This window comes from Melopsittacus undulatus, chromosome 13, assembly GCF_012275295.1.
Source record: "Melopsittacus undulatus isolate bMelUnd1 chromosome 13, bMelUnd1.mat.Z, whole genome shotgun sequence".
Lineage (NCBI taxonomy): Eukaryota > Metazoa > Chordata > Aves > Psittaciformes > Psittaculidae > Melopsittacus > Melopsittacus undulatus.
In genome coordinates, this window is record NC_047539.1 from 3,245,402 (window position 1) to 3,272,463 (window position 27,062).

Here is a 27,062-nt window from a genome sequence, read left to right on the forward strand (position 1 = left end):
TGGTTACATGCCTGTCACTCAAACAATCGCTCTAATTAACAAATTTGTATTGCTTCATTAAGAGATGAAATTAAAATGTTATCATTTTACTTTCAAATTAAGCCCTTTCGGATAATAATTAGTCCTCAGCCTCCGTATCTGAGCTGCTCTCCCTCCCCCCATAGCTGTTGTACCCAAGTGTTGACAAGCAACTAAACAAGCCTCACACGGAGCTCTCTGTCCTCTGGCATCACCAGTAATTTGTTGATTTAATGCTACAGAAATGGCTGGATAACTGCTCAGAACAACATGGAGCTATCCTTTGGGCAAACTTCTGCTCTCCTCTTTCAAAGCTGCTCGCCTTGCGAGAACACTGGGGAGTGGACAGGACCCTTCTTCACAGGCCTGGTCCCATGAAGTGGGTTGGAATGGGCTGGAATGTGTTTCAGACGTACTCTTGCAAACCAGGGACTGTATCTGCTCAACGGCTATGGCATTACCTCCTGAACTGTACCTCCAAACAGCCTTTCCTGAGTGCTTGCCTGCTGGATTCTCTATTACAAATGGGCTTTGCCTTAGGTATTTTTCATAGTGCAGCAGATCCTGGTAAACAGGGGCTGTATAAAACTCCAATTTTCTCATTATTATTCTTTTGTGTACCCTGTTTTTTGGGGGTAGGTTAATTTCTTCTCCTCCTTTTTTTGCTCACATTTCATCAATTAATGCTGAAAAATCAATTCTATTTATTATTTCTCATTTCTTTTGGATTCTCTTTATTGAAATGCAATACTAAAGGAGATTTATAGGTATAAGAAGTACTTTGCAGATGCAGTGATGGCTCAATACATCAGCTTGATCAATCAAAACTACACTACCAGTTGCAAGGGAGCATAAACCTCAATGACTTAATGATCTTTTCAATTAGACAGAAAAAACAAACAAAAACGTGGGTTTTTTAGTATGAGCAAACCAAAGCACTGGAACTTGGCATCACCCAAAGAAAACTGCTCTGCTGTGCTTCAAAGTTCAGCCATACCCACAAGAGGGGTTTTTAGGGAAAGCTTCCGATTGCTTTTGTCAGACTTCTGCTAAAAATACAAGTGCCTGATGTTCCTCATCACAAACAATGTACATTAATTCAAACACACAAACAACCCATGGGCATTCACAAAGAGCAGAAAAAAGCCGAGGCCAAGTGCTGAGACAATAAATGCTGTTCACACAGGCTAGAACTTGAAAATCCAGAGGCACGAAGTGATCAATAAAGTGCATCTGCATTTCACTGGTACAATCAATGATATAGTAACCAAGAGAACAACTGTCATTACCCACATTCAAAACAATTGCAGAGTACAAACATAAATCCTGAAGAGAATTTATACATTCCTACACTGGACTTTCATGCCTTTACCCCTAGGCTTGGGGGTGCCTCCTGACAGTAAGGAAAGAGCTCTTCCACTGCACAGCATCCACTGGCTGTTGCTAATGATGAACAGAAGGATCAGGACCTAAACTGCTCACACATGTTTCTATTTCTCACTGACTTAAGCAGTTCAGGCTAAGCTTTAGTTTTAAGATGATAGTTTGGACATATTGAGGATGGTAGCTCCAGCATTAAAGGCTTTCAGGAGGAAGAGCTTTACTTGAGAAGAACATAACATTTTATACAGACCCGAGGATCTTTCTGTAGAAGGGTATGTGGGACAGTTCCAGGTCTGGCTGCAACATCAATAGGATTGGAAGTCTGGAAATACCACAAGGAATGACAACATTAATGAGGAACACAACACATAACAGCAGCAAGAAGTGAAAAATGATACTTTAATATTTGCCTAAGCAATGAAGATAAACTTTAGAAAGAGGGTAATCATTATTATATACTTTGTATTATTATCTCAATTTTCAAACTTTCATTTTCCACCAACTTCCTATTGCACAGGAGGGAACAGTGACTGTTAACACTGAAAAATCCACTATCAAAAACCTGAGTAACAACATATTTATGATATGGCATCTAAAGCAGTATTTGGAGGACCAGCTTGTGCTCTGCTCCTTACGGATACTGCACTGAAGGGGCTAAAGCTGCTAACCTGTCAGCACACAAAGCATCAGTCAGTCTCCTCAAGTCACTGTGCAAGGGTCTGAGTTCCATCCACAATGAGCTGTTACCATACAGACAGCAGCAAAAAACAACATCCAGTTGTCAAAATTAAAGCTTTTCCCATGATTTGAATGTAAATGTTCAGCTAATGTAACAAAATGCAGCTTTGTGGGGGAAAAAAAACAACCAAAACCCTACATTTAGACAGAGCTTCTTCCTACATTAAAATGAAGAAAAAAAGAAATCAGCTCCAGTGTAACTAACAATTAAGTAACAGAGTTGTTAACAGTCTGATTACCATACATACGAAGAATTCCACTAATGAACTGCAATTTACATATTCAGTCATTACAGTGGATGGGCCAATTTAAGAAAGAAGGTGTCTTCTCTGCAGAAATTTCAGTCCTGATTTCAGTCTTTAGTTGCAAAGACTACAGACGACAGAGTATGATTTCCTCCCACTTATAAATCAAGAGTGACTTCATGAAAACAAAAGGGGGAAAAAACCAAGCTCATCACATTTATCTATCCCAGCTACCATAAATGAGAGGAGAACTAAATCAGTGTCTTCCATTGTGGTGGAGCTGTGAGATAATTATGGAAATGAGTAAACAATAATGATCATGAGTTCTTAAAATCTTGATTATTACATGATCTTACATTAATGCACACTGAGAACTAATTATATTGCTTCTAAAGTTAACTGTGCCATTCTGGAGAGTTTTTTTAAATGTATGTAGATATACTGAGCAGCTTTGCTCTGGAGCCAAGCTGAGAGAGCTGAGCTGGTTCGGCCTGGAGAAGAGAAGGCTCTGGGGTTACAAGAAACCTGGAGAGGGGCTCTGGACAAGGGCCTGTAGGGACAGGCCAAGGGGAATGGCTTGAACCTGCCAAAGGGGAGATTAAGATGAACTCTTAGGCACAAGTTCTTCCCTGTGAGGGTGCTGAGGCGCTGGCACAGGGTGCCCAGGGAAGCTGTGGCTGCCCCATCCCTGGCAGTGCTCAAGGCCAGGTTGGACACAGCTTGGAGCAGCTGCTCCAGTGGAAGGTGTCCCTGCCTGTGGCAGGGGTTGGAACTGGATGAGCTTTAAGGTCCCTTCCAACACAAACGATTCTCAAAGTATCAAAGTATCTGAATCTAATGAGAAATAACCTCTCTTTGTAGTAAGTTTGGGAAAACCCAATTGTCCTCTGTGAAATTAGATTGTAACTCAAGATGTCCACTGCTCCAGAATCTCAGCCACATGCTAACCCTAAACCTAACCCTGCTCACACCATCCATGTATTTGAGCAGTAACAGCTATACCAGTAATTCCTTTCTTACCTTGGGCTGAAATGCTCCCTGTAGCGAACCGAAGGGGCCGGTTGGAGGAATCATGGGAGGAATACCTGATACAGCTGGAGGATAGGAGTGAAACAGCTGAAACAGAAAGACAGAAGAACATAAATACAAGTGCACGTCAAAAAGAAGACAGGAAGTTGAACAAGACAGGGAAAGCATTCCTGCATAATCTTAGGGAAAATGGTACATGGAGAAAACTGAGAAGCATTGAAGAGTGATCTCACCGCAACAATGTTAGTTAAAGCAGTCAATGAAATGTTGACAAATGTCATGATGTTTAGAGCTTAAAAGCAGTTCCAAACTCATAAAGCCAGCAACCTGTCCCCTGGATTTGGCCATCATAGCATAAAAGAGACTTTATTATTCAATTATTAATTCTTAAATTGGATAGATGTTCTGAACGGCTTCAGTGTACATGCCAGTTCAAGAGAAAAGGCAGAATACTGAGCCAAGGGAGACACAGAAATCTAGTGTCAGTGGAAGAACCCCCTGACGAGTTCTAAGATATTGTATCATTAAAACTCCATTAGTACATTAGGAATTTAATAGTATATGTAGGAAATGAGGAAAACATGCACAATTCATACTTCATTAGCCTGTCTGAGAGGACATCCTGCCACAGCTAAGATTAACAGAGACAATCTGATTTGTTCGAATTATTTAAACAAAATATTAAGGCAGATATGCCCCCCATCTCCAAAATGTAGGATACTTTTTATCAAGACAGACTACTAAGCATAAAGCAGTGCACATCTCCACTGACCTCCCTAATCCCAATGTATCTGTCCTAAGAGAATTTAGACAAAAACCCAACCAGCTGTTCAGCACTAAAGCAAAGAAACACAAGGGAAACAAGCAAGTAAACCTGAACATCAAATCGTATGTTGTCCCTGTGGTCCAGCTGCAAATCATACTCATGGTATAACACAGTTACCTTGCCCAATTCCATGGAAAATGCTGAGGTTACAAACAAAATTGCAGTCTTGGGGGCTCAGAGCATCACACTCCAAAGATGTTCTCACTGTGAAGACTCAGGATCTAAGACCGAATGGCTACTAACTCCACTGGTACTGCCACCCAAAAACCTAATGGGGTTCTCCGGCCAATCAAAATTCACCTCTCAACACAGCTCACCAAAGAGCAATCTACTGTAGGCTACTTTTAAGATCAAAATAAATGAGTTAATGGCCAACTGAACAGAAGCAGGACTGGGCAAAGACTGGCCACGTGGAGTGGGCAAACACTGGGAAAATCACATCCCAGGGTAAATCTGTATCATAAAGCTTTGATGAATTTGTTTATGCCAGGCTTTTCCTAAACATTTTTCTTTCCACTTGCTTATCTTGCAAGCTCAGATTCATATTCTGTTTACTGAAAGCTGAAAAACTATGTCAGTATTTTAGAGATACCTAAAGCTTTTTGCTGTTTCAAAGCATGGTATCGAGTCTCCTTCCATTCACATTTCTGTTGTTGTTCTTAATTCTATTTAATTTGGACCTACTCCATTCAATGATGCAGGAAACATTTTGAGATTAGCTGATACTGAACTGTAGGCATTTGAGAAATCATTAAGAGACACATGTCCTCATTTACAATAACTTTTAATGAGTAAAATGTGCTTTAAATCCTCCAGATCTTCTACATTCAATTCTGTGTGTAATGGACTAATTCCAAATGATGGGAAGAGATATAATACTGACTATTCTATTGGCTATGACAAATAGTAAGGAATGCTTTCCTTGGAGTTTTATAACAACTGGAGAGTTAATCAAACATGACCTTTCCTCAAGGTCAGAATTATTAATAAAATATAAATATGGGATCTCCAGAATCTCTCTGTATCAGTTCAATTCCTCCTGCTTTTCAAAGACATCTTTCACAGTCACTGTTCCCTTTTGCCCTACCATCCCTTCTTCTTTGAGCAGCATTTTTCCCTTCTAGTTTTCTTCAGGGCACAACGCAGGTAACCACAGCTTTCATGTGGCCCAGTGCATTTTAGTGTCAAACTACACCTGGCATCAGCTGTGGGTAAAAGTAACACCTCACTGTGCTACAGTAAGCCCACCTCCAAGAGAAACAACTGAAAATCAGACACCAGGAAAGAAAACTGTTTTATAACTCTACAGCAGCTTCTCTGTGAGCTGCATTCCCTGCTCTGAAATAAATTGATTTTAACTCTCAAAGAGACCTTGTTCTACAAAGTTCACTTTAAAAACATTGCCAGATCTTTTGAAGTGTCTGAATTCGTGGTGTGGATGCCACTGAAAGCGTGATTTTTGATACTGCAGCTGCTCCGGACACTGCTGTAAGCAGTTCCTCTGTTACTTATCAAATCTGTGGTCAGACCAGAAGAGGTTACTGACATACCCTGGCTAGTATGGCTCTGCTGTAGTTTAAGACAGACTTAATCCAAGGTAATCTATAGCCATCACGTTGATCTTCTGGTATTAGCTTGCTACATTCCATCAAATGCAACAGTGATTATTTTGCAAGCACCTTGCAAGGACAAACTTTTCCTGAAGGAAAGGCAGGGGAGACACAATGGAAGGGATCTCTGCCAAGTTCAAGAACATGGCTCACTGGCTAACAGAGAATAACATGAAGCTTTTTCTAGCTTTATAGGGGTAATACCATGACCTTTACAATTCAGGTAGCTGCCAGATTTGTAAGAGATTCTGTCACTGAATGTGAAAAGCATATACAGTTGGAGACTTTAGCAATGTTTCCTATATTTCATGTCAATGTCTGTGCTTCATTTGTCTAAAATCTATTTCCCCATTTCCCATGACCATATTCTTGCTTGAATCAACATGCCACATGGATGATATCTTTTGAATCCATGTGAAGCTCAGCAAGTGAGTAGTTTTGCAAACAACGATGCAAATGAGCAGCATTACCCTTCTGAGCAAAAGTGATTAGCACAGACTGAAATGTTTGCCTAATACTCCTAGAGCTCTGATGCTGCAAACACTCAACACAGTTAAAGTTACTCAAATGAGGTATCAGAAATTAACAGGACTATTCACATGTACTACAGGGATGAGTTTTGAGCAGGAACTGTGTTTAATGTTCCTGCAGAAAGCATCACACTATCATCTTAACCAGTTTTGTTTGCCCAGTTCCACTTCTAAGCAAAACCAACACATAAAGCCAAGTGCTTTGCAGATTTCTGAGTGCTGATGCAGTACTCCTTCTCTCATCAAAATATCACTATGGGATGTAGAAATTCTTGTCATATGCAACCAGATCCCTGGCTCTGCCAATCGTAAGAAGGAAATGCAACCGGTATTTCAGCAGCAAATGAATCAGTAGATCCAAATTTTCAAGAGCAGAAGCTTGGCAATTAACTGGAGTATTAAAAATCAGTTAATCTTAAAACAGCATTTTTGGTAGCTCTCAGATAAACTTGTCTAGTGCTTAGCTGGATTCATGTTGCTTTCATCAAACAGAGCTTTCAGAACATAAGCCAGTGGATCAGATGTGCCTTTGAAATCTGAAGAATAAGACAAGTTTTCAGATTTTATAAAACAAAATATGATATATTAGGAAAACAATCAGATTACCTATCCCTGAAGGATTTGTATGATAGATTGTCATTTCATTTCAAGTTTCTTAGGAAGAACATCAGTCTAAGGGTTTGTGGCACAACTGAAACACCATGATGAAATTACTGCTCTCTCCTGCTTCATGTAACAGTCAGCTCTTCTGCCTCATCTTTTTCACATCAAACCTGTCTTCAAATGGTGTATGAGCAAGAGATCTTTTGATTGGAAAAGCTGATACTGCATCTTTATCAGAAACAAGCACCATGAATGCAAGCCTTCAAAAGCCAAAGCGACCAAGAACAGTAATGGTAAATCCTGGAGTGATGATTAGGGAGAGATTGGACACTGTGCTGCTGACTGAGTGGTGATCCCAACCCACCACAGAAAAGCAGTTAAGTCAGTTTTAACAGAGTAATAAAACTCACACTGTGACGGTAGAAGGGGTCAACTTTTGTAGGGTATTTGTCAAACTGCAAAGGGATCAAAGCACAAACTAGTTACTTTATATTTCCTTGTTTTAGTTCTGTTGGTAAAATAGAAGACTACTTCTCTATTCAGCAACCAACAGAGAGGTAAAAATATGCAGAAAATTAAGTTTCCAATGAAACTGCTGGGGATTTTTCTTTCTTCAAAGTAAACCAAGGTCTTTATGAGACAGGGAGAAGGAGGCACCAGAGTGCACCACTCTAAGCACTGGCAAGCCCCAAGCATGAGGGCTGCTTCAGCCCCTGTGCTGCCCCCTGAACCTACCGTAAGGAAGGGACAGCCAGCCCTTCTCCTGCCCAACCACACCTGGGCAGCAGCATCCTCCTCCCCAACAACCTGGCAAATCTGAAAGGTTTGTAATAAAGAATAGAGTTGTGCTCTACTTATCCTCACATTTCTGCCTGGGGTACGCACCATGGGCGGTGCTGGCGTCGGCATGATGGCAGTGGGTGGGATGGCGTGCGGGAAAGGCGTGAAGGTGTGCTGGTGTGTGTGTTGGTGTGTGTGCTGGTGCTGGTGCTGGTGTTGGTGGAACTCGGTCCTCAGGTATGGTGGTGGGCCCAGCGAGGCCCCGCGGTCTGCGCTCTGCGAGGCCAGAAAGCGCGTGTTTAGTTCCTGACGGAGGAGATCTTGTTCTGGAACACAAACAGTAAAACTCAGTTTTACTCAGGGACTCTTACAGACCTTGTGCCACTTACTGTTTGCTGCCTGCAGTAGCAATGCTGTGTGTAAAGCTTCCTGGTGGTAAATTATGTCACTGCACAGGGAGAAAAAAGCTCCCTTGGATCTTCCCCAAAGGCCTGAGAGGCAGAAGAACGCCTCCATCTCCCCTCTCTCACCATGTCTGTCTTCACTACAGCATTCCTCTGAGCATTAACCTAAGGGTTCTCTCTAAATACGGGCATAGTCCTAAACAGGTGAGGAGCTTCAGTGAGTAAACATCAAGTGATTACTGCTCATGTGAGTAATGCTCCATTTTCTTCCCTTAGTTCCCTTTCAGTGACCTGGGAGAAGCAGACATGTTACATCTCCCGCAGTCAAAGTACAGAAGAGGGCAATTTTCTCCACTGATAAAAATCTCTACATCTCACCCCCAGATCCTGCACATACATGAGCTTTAGACCACTGTGTGCACAGCCACAGGAGACCTTCCCTCTAGGCAGGGAAGCAGTGCTAACTGCAGACCACAGCCACAGTGAACAAATTCGCTAAGGGAGTCATAGATCCTCTGTGGGCACATTATGAACTCTAGTGTGTTCTTACCAAGGGGAGAAAGAACACACATGGAAAAACCACAGCCCTCCAAAAATATTAATTCCTAGGGTAGAAGAAGTGTTTTGGGGAATGTGTAGGTGTTTAATTTTGATATATCTCTCCAAATCATCCAGCAATGGGTACATCCTCCACCCAATCAACTGCCCTCATCAGATTGCCCGAACTGAACTATTCTGACTAAACCCAGAGAACTGGTTTCCCACTCAGAGCATGATCTGCCCGTCTCTCACCTGAGTAAGTGCTCCCAGCTGGGTGCCCTGGAACCTGCAGCGTCCCCGACGTCAGTGGTGGTGGAGGAGGCAGGGCCGTAGGAGGGGCAAACATATTGGGGTGATGTGGGTGCGCGGGGGGCTGCAGGGCGGGTGTGAAGGTGTGCAGGGGGCTGTGGCTGGGCAGAGACAGGGGGAACGGTGATGCTGAGGGGTGGTGTGAGATGTGAGGAGGAGGGGCCTGAGTCTTGGCAGGAGTGCTGCTTCTGCTGCTGCTGTTAATGAGAGGAAAAGCAATTAAGCATTGCATGGAAGAGGGAAAAGCTCCAAACATACACATCTACAACCCCACCAGGCTATGCCCAGCTCATGTTAACATTACTAATGTCAGTTATATATTACAAATTCAAGTTGCTCTTCTACTTTTCTAGCAATACCACTGAGATACTCCTTTCTCCAACCATCTGCTTTTACTTCCTATGGTCTCTCCACACCAAAACCCGAGACACACTCTCCCCCACTGTAAGAGGCTGATATTCTGTCCTCCACCAACACAGGAACGACACACAAAGGAGTAATCATCCCTCTGCATTCATTACTTAATTATCAGGTCCTTTCTACATGACTGCTTCTGATTCATGTTTTCAGGCAAATGAAGCTCAAAATCAGTGATCACTGCATTAATAAAGGTTTGGGGTTTTTTTCCCCTACGACTTAGTAGGATGAAAGGCTGCAGAAAATGTGAAACAAAGCTGAGAAGGCAAACAGATACAAGCTTCTTGTGCAGCTTGTTGTTACCTCCACAATAGACAGAGATAAGACGAGTCAGCAAAGTATTTGTGATTACACTGGTTGCAATTCTTCAGGTTTCACATCCTACTAATGAGTATTTAAAATATATTCACCTAGTGCTTAATTCTACTTGTCATTGGTTCAAGTAACAACATGCTGCTATTGCAGTGATTGTGAAAGACAAGCAATACCAACTTGGTTAAAAATAAATCAGTCTTAAACACCTCCCAGTCTTCAGTGAAACCATGAAGCAGACATAATGCTGGTTCACCAGGTCTTGAAAATGCACCAGCTGCCTGCTGGATTTGGGGAAAGACAACCTTGTGCTGGCAGCATTAACTTAGAGTAAGGGAGAGCTCAGGTCCCTCCTCACAGACCTCACAGGCTCTTATGAACACGTGGCTTAGTCTCTCTGGTCAACTTTGTCACCCCCCCAATAAAAGCTGAGGTTTATCTCACTGTGGCCACGTGAAGAGAAAAATACTGGAGACTGCAAAGTGTCAGCAGTGAGGAAAAAAATCAGCTTTAAGGTCATTGGGGTGAGACGGTTTGTGCCAGGCTGTCATCAGGCAAACAGCAGCTGTGCCATACTTCTCACTCCAGGGTATGTCTGTAGTTGGAGAAATGGAAGTCTTCAAGGCCAATTTGGAGGGGTCTTTGAGCAACCTGGCCTAGTGGAAGGTGTTCCTGCCCATGGCAGAGTGTGGGAACTGAATGATCTTGAGGTCCTTTCCAACCCAAGCCATTCTATGATTCTGTGTCCCCCACCAAGCAGCAAACCAGCATGAGACATCAGCGCGCTCACAGTTCCGTTCACCTACCTTAAGCTGTTGAGGCTTAAACTGCTGCTGTTATAGGCAGAGAGTGGCTGTGAGAGGCTCTGCGAGGCCGGATGCGGCTGCACCGGGGGCAGGTTGGGGTGCGCTGGCTGCACCGGTGACTGCGGCCGCGGCGGGTGCTGTGCTGGTGGCTGTGGCACTGGTGGGCGCGTGGCTTCCTCCGGCACTGGTGGCTGTGGCACCGGCACTGGTGGGGCGGGAGCCTCCGGCCTCGGGGCCAGTGCGGGGCTGGGGCACGGTGCCTCAGGCTGCGGCTCCAACTGTGGCTGGGCCAGAGGCTGGCTCACCTGAGGACAAGGGTCTTTAGGCACCACAGGCTCAAGTATTGGGTCTTTGCTGCTGTCCTGGCTCTTCTCTTGGCTCCTTTCTAATCCTGATATTTTCGGGACAGCTGGGGCCCTAGCACCAGGGTCATCATTTTCAGCTAGCGCACTGACTCCTAACTCTTTATCTGCAACAACAGAAGAGAGAGAAAACAGTCACGTGAGCAACAAAATGGGCAAAACCGAACTAAGTGGTGTGCCAGAGGTGCACTCTGGGCAGCTCCATGGCGTTTCCATCAAGGACTGTGCCAATGTGAAACCAAATCAAACCGGAACTCACTTCCAGCAGCATCCCTAATCCTCAAGTTCTTCTCCTGATACTCCTATTGTAACATAAGGAGGAAGTGTCTGGCTGACTTTATTAATATATAAAAAACCCAAGCTCAGTGCAGTGGTTCAAACTCTTGAGGCAGAACCTCCCCAAGATCCCCACCTCTGCCTGCAGGAAAATACCAGGAGGGTTGTGCTTTGCTTTGGTCTGTCTCTGTGGCACAACTGTGTGATTCCATGTTCCAAGGCCATGAACAGTGATGAATTCCCACAGGTAATAACATCTGTATGTGTATTTGGCAAAATCAGTCCCTAAATGATCACATAAACACCACTGACATGATCTGTTGAATCATGGAAGCACAAAGCACTGCAGGGCAAGGGGCAGAGCTCCACACGAAGCCAGGATTCACATGCTTTCCACTTGGAGAGTTGCTCATCTTCTAAGAGCATCCCTTTATCCCTGTTTACTATGATACATTCACTCCATTACCTGGGTTGCCAAATGAACAGAAGAAAAAAGTCACTTCTGGAGTGTACAGTCTGTACCAGGCACAGAGGCTTCTCCCTGAATTTGGATCAGAAGACTATGGGAGCAAAGTGGGACTCCAGAGATATAAAAAGAATTACTCTGTTGTACACCCAAGGTCTATCTCACTGCAATTAAATAGAGGAAACTCCATTTGCATTAATTCTTTGGATCAATCCTGTCTGATCAAGCATTATTGAAAGTTCGCCAGAATGTGATCACCACATGTGTTAAGGCAGGTCCCCAGGGAGGAAGGAAATGAGCAGCAGTTTGTTCAGGAATAGGTGGATCTGTGTCCCTACACCTTAAAGATGTAAAAGTTATGATATTAGTATTTCTTGTCTGTCAGAAAGGCATCATAATGAGGCTTTGAGGGCTCAGCCTTGTCATCAGAAATCCCCCACAAGATGAACACAGTAGATGGGCTGAACAGCCCACAGAGGTGATACTTCCAAGCCTACGGGGACCACCCTGCACTCTGTGCATTCATTACAGCTTTTCATTTGATGTTTTTCATGTCTCTCGTGTGTGTAACATTTATTCTGCACATGTCTCTGTGGGGAGTTTGCTCCTCACGCCATCGCTCCTCCTCCCCTGGAGAAAAGGGCTATGAATCCCAGTGTCTCCTGAGTGTTCTTTGCTGCTGCTGCATACATCTTCATTATATCTCCCCTTAAGTACTGTCCCTGTTAGTCCACAGCTTAGAAAATGCTGTGTTTAGTAGATAATGTTATTCCAAATGTCAAACACGGAATGTGTGCAGCCTCTCCCTCTCTCTATCTGCACCTATGCTATACCCCAAACAGTGCCAGATGTCCAGAAGTCTCTAACCCCAGAACGCCTGCTACACGCATCCCCACATGGCTGATAATTATGATACATGAATCAGAAAGAGTCCTTCACCCTACAGTATCTATTTAGGGAAGTGAAATCCCACATCAGTGATGAACACTACCAATTACATGTTTCATAAGGAGGGCTCAACAACTTCATCAACACTATTTCAAGGTCATACATACAAGATTACTCCTCACCTACCAGTACATCTTCGCACATCGTATCTCTGAATGTTGACTGACAAGCTCAGTGTTAAAACTAAGGATAAAAAAACCTTTCACGTCACTATGACACAGAGAACCCAATTACACAGCTTTTCAAGCCTGGTGATCCATCATGGGAACTCACTTCCAGTCTCCAGCTGAAGAAGCAAGCAACCAACTTTATCTGATGGCAGTCTCCATACTCTATTTTGGATCAAGTACAATGACTGCATCAGAACTCCAAAGACCAGTAACTGTGATGTAACTGTGCTGACAGAGGCTTCCCTTTAGCCACTGGGTTGATGCTGCACTCAGCAGCCATCAGTCTTTTTACTGAAAAAGGAATAAAGCCATAATTTGATGCTAAGGACTGAGGAGAAACTTGGAGAGTGGCTTTGGAAAAGGACCTGCAGAGTCAGGACAAGAGGGAAAGGCTTTAACCTGACAGAGGGGAGACTGAGATGAGCTCTTAGGCACAAGTTCTTCCCTGTGAGGGAGTTCCTCTATTTTTCACTGAACACACAGAGCCTGGGGATCTCCCAGACACCTCCATGTAACCCAAGTGCAGACTCATTACAGGATTCTTCAATATTTTGCAGCATTATCTTTAGGATAATGCTATGTAATTTAAAACCAGCATTGATTTTAACACTGTAGCAAGTTTAACTCTTCCCTTGACAATATTATCTCTGTTCAACTTAAATTTTCTGCAAACTTCTTAATGCAAGATAAAAAATGAGGGCTTTCAAAAAATATAACCCCTATTTTCCCTATTTTAACATGGTTAGCGGGCAGTTGGTGCCAACTGTCACAACCAATACAACCTGCCCTTACTTCTGAAGTCAGTGGAATGCAGAAAGCCCCGCTGAGCACTGGCCCTGGGCGATACACTTCAACCAGCATTTTAAAAGGCTTGAAATAATTAATCAGATTTAAGACCCGATTGTACGTTTCATATTGATTAGACATTGGTCAATGGAACTTTGGGATAAATAAAGGCAGATGACAGAAACCATTACTGCAGGGGATGGAGGAGGTTGCTGGGTTCACCAGCCAACACGTATCATAAAGGCCCCCAGAGCAATTCATCTGCTGTATTGGATACACATAATTTGCTGAAACAATTTTCCAGACAGCTTTCATCCCAATTCCGAGGACACCACCAAAGTATCTGATTATGCAGATCAAAACCACGCATTCCCGAGCATGGCCACTGTCATCTGCTGAGACCAATTATTCCACAGTAAGCAGGTATTAGTACAGCTGAGTAGCAAGACTTGTGACACACTTTGTACTTCCTCATAAAACAGAGAAGAAAGTCAGGGTAAAAGATTTTGCTCCCTCCTGTTAATAATGTTTATCTTCTGCCTTAAAATGGATTTAATTGGCAACAACAAAGTTGCAGATCAATGAGAAGAAGCACTCAGTGGCATTGCATAACATGCTGAAAAGTCTTCAGGCACCGAAGGCTTCTGGCCTTGATCTGAGGATGCAGAGTCCTCCAATATTGCACATGGAACAATTAATTTCATCCAGCTGTTAAACAGAACACACGCCACAAATGTGACTCCTGTATACTGTACACTGTGAGTATAACACTGAAAGCACTTTATGTTTGAGTTCTATAATAAAGCACCTCTTTAGTTAGTGAAAAGGAATGGGATGTACCTCCCTAGAGGAAAGTGAAGCACAGAACATCCAAAATCACCTTTCTTTCATAAATGATTGCATTTTGCTTAACAGAGATGCATGCAACTGTAACATCCTTACAGATCCTAGAGGAAAGCAACACCATATACCTCCACCCTGTTTCAATGCGCACACACAGCCAAAGGTTTACTTCCAGTAAGGAAAACCTCTTGGATTCCTAACCTTTCCAGTATGGATGCAATAAATTACATCCTTAACCATACCATTAACTATTCAATAGGTAGCTACCAGCACTGGAGGGCTTATGCAAATGGGACTTTTCTCAAACAGGCTGGCAAACTTCCCATGTGGGAAGCAATGAGACAAAGTCATTGGGGAATATTCTTTAATAATAAAGGCTTCAAGCACAAGGAGTTTTAGCCTCCTGCTTCAATTTCATGTTCTAATTCAAGAAATACAGGTCTTGTAATCACAGTATCTGTAAAGCACACCTAGTGTCTAAGAAACATAGAGAAGGCTTTATTAAACCAGGCTGGAGGTCCCTGCTTCCCACCACTGACTGCAGCAAGCACAAAGGTTTTCCAAACCAGGTGTAGAATCCTTGCCAGCGAATGTAAAGCAGCCTGTCCAGCCCACGGGATGTGATGCCAATCTCAAAGGCTGGCTTATACCAAAAGCCTGAGGTTTTCTAGAACTGTGATAACAACCATGGGCTTGTTCTGCACATAAATCTCGGGTCCCTTCTGAGTATTTGCAAGTTCTTGCCCATAGCAGTAACTTTCTTAGCATGTCATAGGAAAATATTCCTCCCACAAAGTTTTCATTTCTCATCTTCTAACTGCACTTGGTTCTTGCAAGTCTGTGAGATGACTTCTCTACAAACCATCAGGATCACCTAGTCCTTTAGAAAATTAAACTGCTTCCCCTTCTATGTCCTTTATAATGTTTTCAGCTCCTGACTTTCCACTCTTTCTTCCTATGAGTATTTTCCCACATGCCTGATCACTTGTTATTTTTCCTGCTATCCTGTCACACCTCTTGGGCTTCTGCAATACTGCCCAGTCCTCAGAAGCTAAATCCCCATTAATACCAAAACATTTCATCCTCACCACAGTATTCCTCACCCACAAGACAGGCAGTTGTCCCCAGCCTGCAGCTGCAGCTGTGAGTGAGCCTCTGTGTTAAACTATCTCCAGTAACACTCAGCTTCTTGCCTTGACTTGTCCCAGCTAATTCAGAGCCCACAGGGTCTGTAGGCACCTGCATGGTTTGGTATAATGTGCATTGCTCTGAGTTTGCCTGACTCTCCATCCGTATTCTCTCAGCCTGGTGAGGTTTCTCTGTGGTTTCTAACAGCTCTCTCCAGCTCCAGCTACCACAGGCACCCGTAGATCATGTGTGACTGCTGTTTTTTGCCCTCACAACTCAGGACAGAGGACTCAAGACTTCAGCTGCCTTTAATCCAACACCATGTCGCAAACAGATCATGACAAAACAACTCTTTGCTCTCCTTTCTTTAGCTACATTTTGCTGGTAACAGTTACAGAATCATGGTTTGGGTTGGAAGGGACCTTAAAGCTCCTCCAGTTTCAATCCCCTGCTGTGGGCAGGGACACCATCCATTAGATCACTTTGGTTTGGCTTCAGAAAAGCATCTTCCCCTCTCCTCTTCTGGCTGTGTCCCCAACACCCTGTTACCCACCCAGTGGGCAGAAGTGTGCTGGGAGCTGGATAACGTTGGCACGAGGTTAACTCCATTGCAGGGTGAGAGAAGGAAAATATATTGGGTTTATCCATCCATTTCCCCCCCTCCCTGCTCTCCATTTGCCTTGGCCACAGAACTGCAATATTCCCTCCAATGTTCATGACATCTGCTCATCCTGCTCTATGTGACAGCATTACCTGAATGAGCTTGAACAAAACCAGCTTTCAAAAGCAGCTTGAAAAGTATCACTAGAACACTAATCGAATTTAGCCTGACAGCTCAGCTTAATACATGAAGGACAAAAGAGATCTGTGTGATATGTTTATACAGCAAAGTAACACATTTATTCCCCTCGAGAGGTGTCATACCCATAACTCACCAGACACATACCACTGCTTCCATTGTGAGTTTGCTCTTTAGAGCCAAGAATTTCCTCTTCTGTTTTTAAAGGCATGATGTCAATATAAGCAGAGAGCTTAAACCTCCACTGCCTCTGTGCTAACACTGAGATGAAGCACAGCACGACCATGACAATATCTGCTTTAAATTACAACTATTTTAAGCCTTCAGTGTCTCTAGGAAAACTTTGTGAGCAAACAAATCACAACTCCACCAACCAGTGTTGCTTCACAGTATTCTTATGCTTGGCACTATTTGCTTGTGTTTCCAATGCTGCACAGAAAAAAGATGGGTATTTTCCAACTGTCTGCTCTAACACAGCATCACTTACAAAGAATTCTTTTGGTCTGGGTCATATCGGTAAATGCAAAAATGAGATTTCAATGTTCCTGGTCAACAAAGGGTCTTACTGAATCTGTCTGTTCTATTTAATCTATTAAATTATACATGTCCAGTAATTCCCATCTCTTTTTAATCGTCTGAATTCCTTGTATTGGTCTCAAACATGTTCCATGAATTTGTTTTATTTTAAAAGGGGGAGGGGGAATGGCTGAATTACTGACTAGGTTTAAATATAGAGCTGTACCAGACCTGCAGATCTACCACTGCGTTTTATGTTTGATTGCTTTGACAGCACCACAGTTACTAGAAGCTTTTCTTTGCACACAAAATATGATTCTGCATACCAAATCCTCCTGTGCGAGACAGAGGTAGAGGACTTAAAAGACTCTATAGAAATTAAAAATAGAAAAGAGCATGAACTTGAGGAAAAGGCATGATAACGCCTCTTTAGCATGCGTCAGTTTTGTTCTTATATCATTCTATAGCATTTTATGAACAGGAATGTGATATTCCACTAAAGCCCATATGATAATTCAGAAATTGAAAAGCCTCTTGCTTTTTCTTATAGCCACTCACTAAGGAGCATCACCATCTCCTGCATAATGCAATGTAGGCCTTTTCTTGTCCCAAGACCTCCTGATGTCTTCTCTGCTTCAGTTAGAGACCCTATGGAATTAATCTCAAAGGTTTGCTTTGCCTTGACATCCCCTTTTCCTGACCATGGCTCTCCCAGCCTGCTCTTCACAACCACTGAACACTGACTACTTTGTCCCAGGTATCTGAACTAAGTGGGCCCCAGTTTGACTGCAGCATGAAGCCAACTTGTGAACTACCTGTTCACTACTGAAGCACATTGTGTCTTCATTCAAGAAAGCTCTGACTGAAGTTTTTCTTCCCAGAGATGTGGATAATCTCTGCACTGTCCATGCAGATCACTAGAAAGAAAAGTCCTTCACACATCAGAAGTACAGTGCTCACCTTCACTAAATGCTCACTGGTTGACCTGTCCCTAATGAAACTAGCGGAACAGCATGTTGGTGGTGTATTCTTTATGATAGAGCAACTGGATGAGAAGCATCCACAAGTACACATCCTAAAACACACCTCCATGAACAGACACTGGGCTTTCAGCAGACATGAGCACCCCAACTCAACGTTAGCTCAGATGTGGACTGAATTCTAACTAATATCCCTGGTCCCAAAATAAATGGTGAGCAGTGAAGACCAGATTAAAGCCAAATATGCCACACACATAGAATCATAGAATAGACTGGGTTGGAATGGACCTTCAAAGCTCATCTAGTCCAACCCCCGCAATGAGCAGGGATATCATCAACTACACCAAGTTGCTCAGAACCACATCCATCCTGGCCTTGAAGGTCTACACACTTCCACTGTAAATGTGAAATGGTTGATTAGCTGGTAGGATGCAAGAGTGACACAATAGTGTCCTACATGCAGAAAAGACCCCAATATTGGGGTGCAACGTCTGAAGCTGAAGACAACCCTGACTGCTGTAGGGTACTTGTGCAGTCCAAAACTCAGGGATTTTCTACACAACCTGCAATCTTTAGCCCGTCTGTGCTTCAAAATGCCATCTGAAAAACGTCCCATGCTCCCTTCATTTTGATTCAGGTTGTGCCTCACTGAGGCCCATTATTATCCAGCAACTGCTGCATTCAAAGACTCAAGCCTTGCACGTAGGCTTTGTGGTGTTACCTCCATGGTGCAAGGAACTGTAATTCTAAAGGGATTAAAAGTTTACCAGCACAGCCATGTAAAGTAGAAAATGAATTGTTCACTCTTCTCATCTCTGTTTGGAAATTAGATTACAGGCTCCAAGTGAGCTGAAATACAGAATGAGGCAAATCTATGTGATTAGCTCACAGGTGGCCAGTGAGGCTTTTCTGTGCTTCAAAGTCTGGCAGATTCCCATTAGCTGCAATAATAAAAGGAATGTGTACTTATCCTTCGGCCCAAACCCTGCCCTGTGCCAACGGCTACCTGCTGTGCTAATCCTCACAACCAATATAATCATCCTCAATTGGGATTTCATAAGTTTGCTCAGCTGTCATTTGGGATATACAGGATGTGTGGCACAGAGCTGAGCTGCCAGCTCATCCCACGTAGGGTCCAGCCCCCAGTGGCACCATCAGTGGAGGGAAGGAATCACAGGGCTAACCCAGGATAGCCCCACGGTGTCAGCAGCTGGTTTCCCAGTACTAAAAGCAAAGACTCTTTCTGTGTGTAAACAGTTTGTGCCATTAACCATGAGTGTTTCCTCTAAATAAACACAGTTCCACATTTAACTTCTGTCTCCAGAAAGCACCTGCATGAAAGTCAGGTCAGCAAAACACACCCCACAGGAGATGAGAAAGCAGACAACAGCTATTCCAGATGGGCACAGAGATCATAACATCAATGGTCCATTTCAGATGGTATTTGCTTTCTGACTCACCCCACTGCAGGTGCAGTGTGATGATGTGAACGCAGCACTTACCCAGACACACACCCAAGGAAAGCTCTTCCAAGCCCCATCAGCGAGAGGATGGTTAACACAGTGTACCTTGAGGCTTGCTCCCTCTAGCAAGCTGCTGTCCCATCTAGTGGAACTGTGAGAATATCTTTATTATATCTATAAACACCCAATAATCCCCTGAACCCTCCAAAGCTCTTCACCTTAACATTCTCTTGTATCAGGGAACTTTACAACTCAGCATTTCCTTCTGCTACATTTAAATGTGTTATATAGGGAAATGAGAAGCCATCTTCCATTCCGGCATTAGGAATTCTCCAGGACATTGCAAACTAACTTCATCTAACTTTTTTACACCAAAACTTAAACGCTGAACAGATGGAGCTCAGGACAGTGCTTGAGGTGCTTGAGGGAACAGAGGCCACACTCTGCTTTGCTCCCATGAACATCCTTCCACCTCTGCTGCTCACCACAAAGCAAACTCAAGATCCCACAAGCACAGAGAACATCACACCAGAGCTCCTGGCACACCAAGAGGCAGATACGACACTTGCAGTGTTGTCTACAACAGGTAGCAGTATGGGATTCTATGACCACGCCATCATTTCAACAGCTCTGCAAAGCTCCAGCAACAGCTTGTGCTCCAAACCCTTCCAGCAAGATCCAGCAACGCCTTCAGACAGCCTGAACTCTGCAGCTAGGGATTTCCATGTTATTGGAATAACTGGATAACAAGGCAGAAAAGCCTCCTTCAATGGAGCCTGCACTGGCTCGGCACTCTGCACAGCCAGCCTGGAATGCAGCATCTGAACATCTTCCACCTAGCATAGGTGAGACATTGAGAAAGGTTTTATTGCTCAACTTTCATTCTGACCTCAGAAGCTGAACAGCTCACATGTTACTGTGTTTTCCCCGCTCTCCTCCTCCTCTCTAAGGCCTTTGATGAGGGAAAACATCCTTCTTAGGGCAGTGTTACAGCATGTGCTTAACTTGCAGCACACACTTAAGCTCACTTAACCATGTCAGGGTCAAACTGGAAAGATGAGCTCAGGGGTTTGAAGAACTGTGGATGAAGGGGTTTGGTTTCTGTTCTCTGTCTGTTCCTGCCGGCATCTTGACTCACTCAGGGCTACGGTGTTTTGGGTCCCATCACTTTGCATGGTCATGCCCTGGCAGGACCACACCAACCCCAGCTTCTGCAGCGTGTGTGTTTTCGTAACACTGCGTTAGCAAACCAGCCTGAGGATGTTTCTATCTCAATACCAATAATTTAAAGCAAAATGTTTGAATCTTGGAAATTAACCAAACCCTGAATAGTCTTTTACCAGAAGGAGCCGAGTTGGGTAATTACTGCTCACTAAACAAATAGACATCATGGACAGATTTTTAACCAACTGGGATGTAAATATTTTTATTCTTGGAATAATCTTACAGTCAAATCAGTTCTGCAAATACCCACAATAATCCCTATTCTTTTTTTTCCTTCTCCTTTGCTATCTGCCTCAGGTAGAATATCCTGCTCTAGTAGAAGGTGTCCCTGCCAGTGGCAAGGGGTTGGAACTGGATGAGCTTTAAGGCCCCTTTCCAACCCAAACCTGTCTGGGATTCTATGAAGTGCTCAGCAGTACAAAGCAAAGGCAGCTCCTCACTTGTGATGTTAATAACAAGGCGCTCTTTTGGATTCAGGGATCAACACAACTGACCTTCAAGAAGCACTACAGCCTTTAAAACTTCCATATCACAGACTTTGACCCCAAGCTGCCTCCCAGTTGAGGCTTTCATTTAGATCTCTTGCTATAATTTAGCAGGGTGGCAAGATAGGTCCCGGCCGAGAGGCAGTGGCAAAACAGGACATTTCCATAACTGGTTTTGTGTCCAAGTAGCAGAGGCCCAGCCCCACAACCTGGCTGATGGGGATGGGCCTTATCCAAACGTTTTAAAATCCATGGGGCTGCAGATGGCAGTGTCGAACAGAAGGTTCAGTGCCTTACAAAGGAAATTGAGAATAGGCCCATCTGTGGCATGAAATATCCATCTTGGAGTGAGGGAAACCTTTTACAAATAACATTTATTTCAGTTTAAGAAAAATACTTTAAAATCAGGGGGGAAAAAGGCAATCCCACAAACCCACTTGCAGTTTTATGGTATTTCCAATTCTTCTCACAAAGGGAGGTGAAAGTAAAACCAAACGTTTACTGAGTGTTGGGAGACCAAATCAAGCACATATGATGTTTCAACAGCAGCCCAGCGAAATAATCAATAGCTTCCAATTCATGTTATTGACTTTTTCACATCCTTGCAAGTGTGAGGCTTCAGATGAAAGCATCAGAATCATCAAATGGTTCAATTTGCTGTAGTTCAGATATTTTACACTGACATTTTTTACGAGGGTGTGTGTAAGCCTGTTTGAGAGAAGCGCTCTGAAAGGCAGGACTTTAACTCCCCAGACTCCCTGTTTTGCTTCACTTTGGGATCCAGGGGAGCTTTATGCAAAGGGTAAGAGAAATATGGAATGTTCCTTTCTCTCTGTTCTGTCCTCTCTCCCTGTCTTTCTGTTTAAAGGGACTTTAGGAATAAACAAAACCACCTTCTGCTATTACCTCTGTTTAATCATATCACAATTACAAAAGATTATACAGCTATAAACTGAATTACTATGGAAATAAAGCACAGTTCTGTGCCACACACGCTCCTTGCAGAGCGGGGGATCAGTTTCCCTGACACCCCGTCTTGTCTTTTTAAGAGCAGTTTCGATAATGTAATTCTGCACTATGGAACAGTCACAATAACAAGTTGTTTAGACCATGGCAAACCAGCAAGAGCTCATTAAGCCTTACAGAATGTTTGCAGTTGTTTTGGCCCAGGCTTGATTTGTTATGACACAGGTAAACTCTTATTTCGCCAGGTTTAATAGGTAATAGATATGCCAAAGCACATATTTCTTACAATGCTATGAGAAGCTTTTAGCAATAACCCTTAAGGATGTATTGGGCAAAACTGATCTTGCAGCATCTCCAAATATAGAGAGAAAATGATGTGAACTATGGAAAATCACCACTATTCAGGGCCAGTGCACTGGACTAGAAGATTAAAGTTCTGCTCCGGCTCCTGCAGGATGCAGTTAGGTCAGTGCTTGTCTCTGCTCTTTTCAGGGCAGGGGATGCTGTAAAACAAGAATCAGCTCTTGCTTAAGGCCTCTCTGTATTCATTCCATACGAATAATGCTAAGGATTTAAAAAAAGGTCAAACTGAAGCCTGGCAGAATGCCAGTGCTCTTCACTGTGCTTCAACAGATGCATTTGAATAAATGAGTAAGGAAATGTAAGCTATAACCATTTATTTGCTTGCACTACTCCTTGCTCTGCACTGGGATGTCTGAAAAGCACCTACCTGGATTTGTTCACTTCTCAGTGAGGCTGACAGCCACGAGCATTTTATAATCACATCCTGAGCTCATTTGTTTAGTTTGCCATTAGTCCCTGATGATGACGACTCATTTATAATCATATATAACCCTTGTATAATATGCAGAAGGCTGAAACTATAATAATCTGCAGAGCAACACAGAAAACACAAAGAATCAAGTGGGCCCATTAACATTTAGAAATAAGCTATTAAGAGCTCCACTGAACAGATCAACCCACTGTAAGATAGATATTTATCATGTATACATGTGTGTGTGGATGTGCATACCTTCGCATAGGAACATACATACACAAATGTAGTAATTTGCCCTGTTCTGGTGCAAATGTGGAGGATGTCCTTTGATTATTATCAAAGCAGGGCTGACAAATGTATTCAGCGGGAAGGAGGGAGAACACACATACAAATCATTCTGGAGGCAGGTAGGGCCCCACACTTGCTTCTCACACTCCCCTTCAGAAGGGATCCAAACCCCTCCTGCTCTCAAGAGGTGTGAAGTCTGCCATTTGTGCTGGAAGCTCTCCAGCACTCACTTCAAGCTTACTGTTTGTTTCTGACTAGAAGAGGAAGAAGACAGTTGAACATTTACCAACAGCCACCAGTTTTACTGGAAACTGTTGAAAACGTTTAAAAACTCATCCTCAGGAGGAACAAGGTGGTGCCACAATGAATTCATAAAGCATCTTCTCTTAACTACCCTTCTTCCAGTAAGGCTTAGAACTGAATTCTAGATACAGAGCAAGTTTACAGATACACGTAAGTTTTTAGGAGACACAAAACTCCGTGGTGCAGGGAATACATACAGAAGGCAATGCTGGAGGAGTACAGTGGCATTGCTCAGGACTCACATGTCCATTCAATGAACCCCGTGTGAGGCAGGGGTAGAGACTTGCCCATTCCTTTTCCACACATTATGTTCTTCCTTAATGAAGCACACAGTCCTGTGGAACAGATCTATAGCCACATTGCAGCTCCTGTGTGGACTCTAAATCCCTTGCTGCCTGGCAAAGTCCTGCAGACCCTGCTTTGCGAATGCTTTCCTTTCTCATTCCAGCTCCAATACACCATCTACCTCCAGCTCGCTTCTCCACAGTGCTTCGTTCATCAGTGCCATCGGTGGCATAAACCTGCCAGCATGTAAAACTTAATGGTCTAATCCTCCTGCTTGCACAAAGACCAGATTAGCTTTAAGTTAAATACTCTTGTTCCTTAAATTTCCTCCTTGTCAGGATGCCAAGGGAAGCGCTTAATCTTACAAAAGAGCCCGAGGACATTCTGATGCCTCCACACGAAGACAGAAAACAGTCCATAATGCCAAGATAAAGCTGAGGTATTAAACTAATCTCACAGACCTGGAAATGTATATGTAGCAGGGATTACTGCTGTGTCTTGCTGCAGCTGCTAGAGGGGGTCATTAGCTGCAGTCGGGGTTCTTGCCATAAGCGTCTCGGCATCCCCTGCTTTACATACATAAAACTGAGGCACCAACTCGTTATAAACTTGTGCAAGTTACCAGCTGCAAAGAAATGGAATAAACTTGTGATTTAGACACAGAAGTCTAACCACTAATTCAGCCAGCCTGTCTACACTTGCTGTGTCAAGCATCCTTTGCTGGCGTGGCTGGCGCAGCATGGCCCATGGCCATCAGGAGCCAGTTCTGCAGTGGGGATGTTGCACCAGGAGGAATGGAGCAGTTCAAACCACGATGCTCTTCCATGGATGGGAATGGCAATCAAATACACAAACAAGCTCCAGTTTGATGAGCTAAAGAGAGCTAAAGTCTCCTTTGCAAGGTGTGATGCAGAAGAGTCTCTGGACTAGCAGTGCACAAAACTCAAGGAGAGGTGACTGCAGCTGAGCTTCCCACCTCCCTATCAGGCTGATTGGATTAAAGCCAGTCATTCAACAGTAAGACTAAGTAGAAATCTTCCCTAACCCTGAAATAAAACTGCAGAGCCTTTACTCCCAGGTAAAGCCCATAGTACATAAATACACTTAGGAAGCAACTAATGCTTCTTTACACCCTTCTCATCCAAAAAGTTCAAGTGATAATGGCCATTTTATTCCAACATGAATAAACTCCAGCGCAGCACAAGCAGCTTGGCTTGGCACTCCTCACTTGCCCATATGGCTGGCAACACACTAGAAGTGACTTAATTCCTGTAATAACTTCCCATCCTCTGCACAGCCCTCCAGAGATCCATGTGGGGACACGTAAGATCTGCTGGAGGAGGGAGGGTCACTTGGCTCTCTGCAGAGTAAACCCTCTCTGTATCAGCTGAAGACAACTCAAAGGCAAGTTTGCAAAACCAGATCAAGTACCAGTGAACTACATCGATCAATAGTTTCTGTAATTTCATGGCTTTAAGATCAGCTAAAGAAGGAACGATAGGTTTTTACCCACACATCGCTTTGTAGACTTTCCACCAGCTTACACACAAAGCATTTAGACACTTTAATTTCCACTCCAATATGAATACCCCTAAATGAAACCTATTAAAAATTAAATTCTTATATTAAGTTTAAAACGTGGCTCTTTTCTCCCCAGGTCCCATTTAAATACTCTCCCTACACACAGTTTAGAAGACAGAAGAGATCCTAGAGAATATTTACAAAGAGAACAAACCCCCCCCGAGGGTTTTTATGTTACTACAACATTAATCTATTTTAATCACACAACAGATTAAAACCAAACAACATTAAATGGTTCTGCAAAGTACCGAGTGAAAGTCTGTCTTTGTTACACAAAAAAGAAACAAATGGAGAAAATAAAGAAAGCACTTGGAATGAGGGTGGTTTTGTTGTTCCACAGAGACAGAGCAGCAAAAGCAAGACTGGGCCACAGAGCCACTGGTGGGAGGAAGATAAAAATCAGCTGTTCACAAGGATCTAATTTTACTTCCACATGTTCCTATAGCAGTGTCTGCATCGCAGCTCTGGCTGGGCACAGTAGGACGTGGGTCTGAAGCACAGCATGTGGGTGAAGGGAAAGCAAACCCCAGCGCTGCCTCAAGCCCCATCTCAGAGCAGGTGCTTGGACAGCCCCAGTGCTGGTACAGCAATGATGCTCTCCTGGGTTCTGGATACATCTCAGTGCAAAAGAAAAGATGGATACTAAACTATCACCCTCCTCCTCCATGTTTCTCCAGCCAGCCTCACCTGTCCCACCTATTTCACACCAGTGGGCTCCCCATCGTCTGGTGAGAACCTGACCAGCCCAAATGGATCACACATGTGCCCTGGGCACACATGTAGGAAGAAGATTTATTACTGCAGCTACTGCTTCCATTATTAAGCTTAGTAACTCTGAAGTCCTCGCTATCTCCTCTGTACCCAGCTCCAGTCCCACCAGCCTTTCCTCATACCACGACCGTTTCTCATGTGTAAGCATCTCCACTGGCCATCTACAAGCCCTTACTCCAGCTCTGTCTTTTGGGGATAGAGCCCAATAAAAACAACACGCTCCTCAAAGGCTGCCTCAAGCAAGTGTTTTGAACAAAAGCAACGTTTTCTATTTCAGACTCCAAGATTTGATTCAGCCTTTTAATTATTTACATCTTTTTGAATTGTTTCAGAGCACTGAACAAAAAAAACCTATTGAGCTGCCCACAGGTCATTTCACTGAATCATCCCAGTGAATTTAGAGGCCAGAGCTGCTTCTGAATAGTTCATTCTTCCAGTAGCCCTCATCCTGCAATTGTTTAACACATAACCTCACCTGCTATCACTCACTCAGTACCTTTGCCATCTCACCCTGGTGCTCAATGTTGCTGTTTCTCCTCTTGAATAACCCAAAAAATTGTGCATTCATAACCCAGTTTGCCATCTCACTGCTCAACAGACTTCTAATGAAGACACTGCAGCCCTCTCTGGGATATGTTTTGCTGCTGTCATGTATCTGATGCATACAGCGCTGCAAAGACAAGTCTTTCCAACAGTTACCAGCCCAGGCTTTCCACAAGTGTTAGAACCACCTTTGCCCAGAAGACATTGGAAAGGAGCAGCTCCATTTGAGCTTGAGATTATCTAAAGAAACCACAAAGGGAAAAAAGTGCTCTTGTTCAAAGCCAAGTAACAGCAAGATTTACTTAAAGAAATGGATACATTTCACATGGATGGATGGTTAATATGGGGTGCTCCAGGCAGGGCTTTTATCTCAGCACTTACCAACTCAGCTGCCAATGCAAACCCAAACCTTCAAGGGAATGATTTGTGTGGTTACTCTGCTCCCAGCACTCCAGATTTAACAGGAGATACATTGCACAAGTTTGGTATTAATGGTGGTAGCTGCAGTGAAGTTGTTTCTGGCAGTGTTACTACTGGTCCAAAGGGGGAAA

The 27,062-nt window shown here is 43.6% G+C and overlaps 1 protein-coding gene across 6 annotated transcripts in view; it reads right to left on the reverse strand.

The window, feature by feature from the left end:
* AUTS2 (activator of transcription and developmental regulator AUTS2) overlaps nt 1–27,062 on the reverse strand; it is a 715,720-nt gene that overhangs the window by 14,881 nt on the left and 673,777 nt on the right. For 2 of the 6 annotated variants that reach the window (XM_034068702.1, XM_034068707.1), the window contains 6 exons: nt 10,551–11,019; nt 8,959–9,212; nt 7,847–8,088; nt 7,393–7,437; nt 3,405–3,500; nt 1,652–1,723 (listed from right to left, as the gene is read on the reverse strand). In XM_034068702.1, the coding sequence (XP_033924593.1) occupies nt 1,652–1,723; nt 3,405–3,500; nt 7,393–7,437; nt 7,847–8,088; nt 8,959–9,212; nt 10,551–11,019 (1,178 nt within the window). The remainder of the gene's footprint in view (nt 1–1,651; nt 1,724–3,404; nt 3,501–7,392; nt 7,438–7,846; nt 8,089–8,958; nt 9,213–10,550; nt 11,020–27,062) is intronic. The other 4 variants (XM_034068703.1, XM_034068704.1, XM_034068706.1 and 1 more) reach the window with 4 other exon arrangements.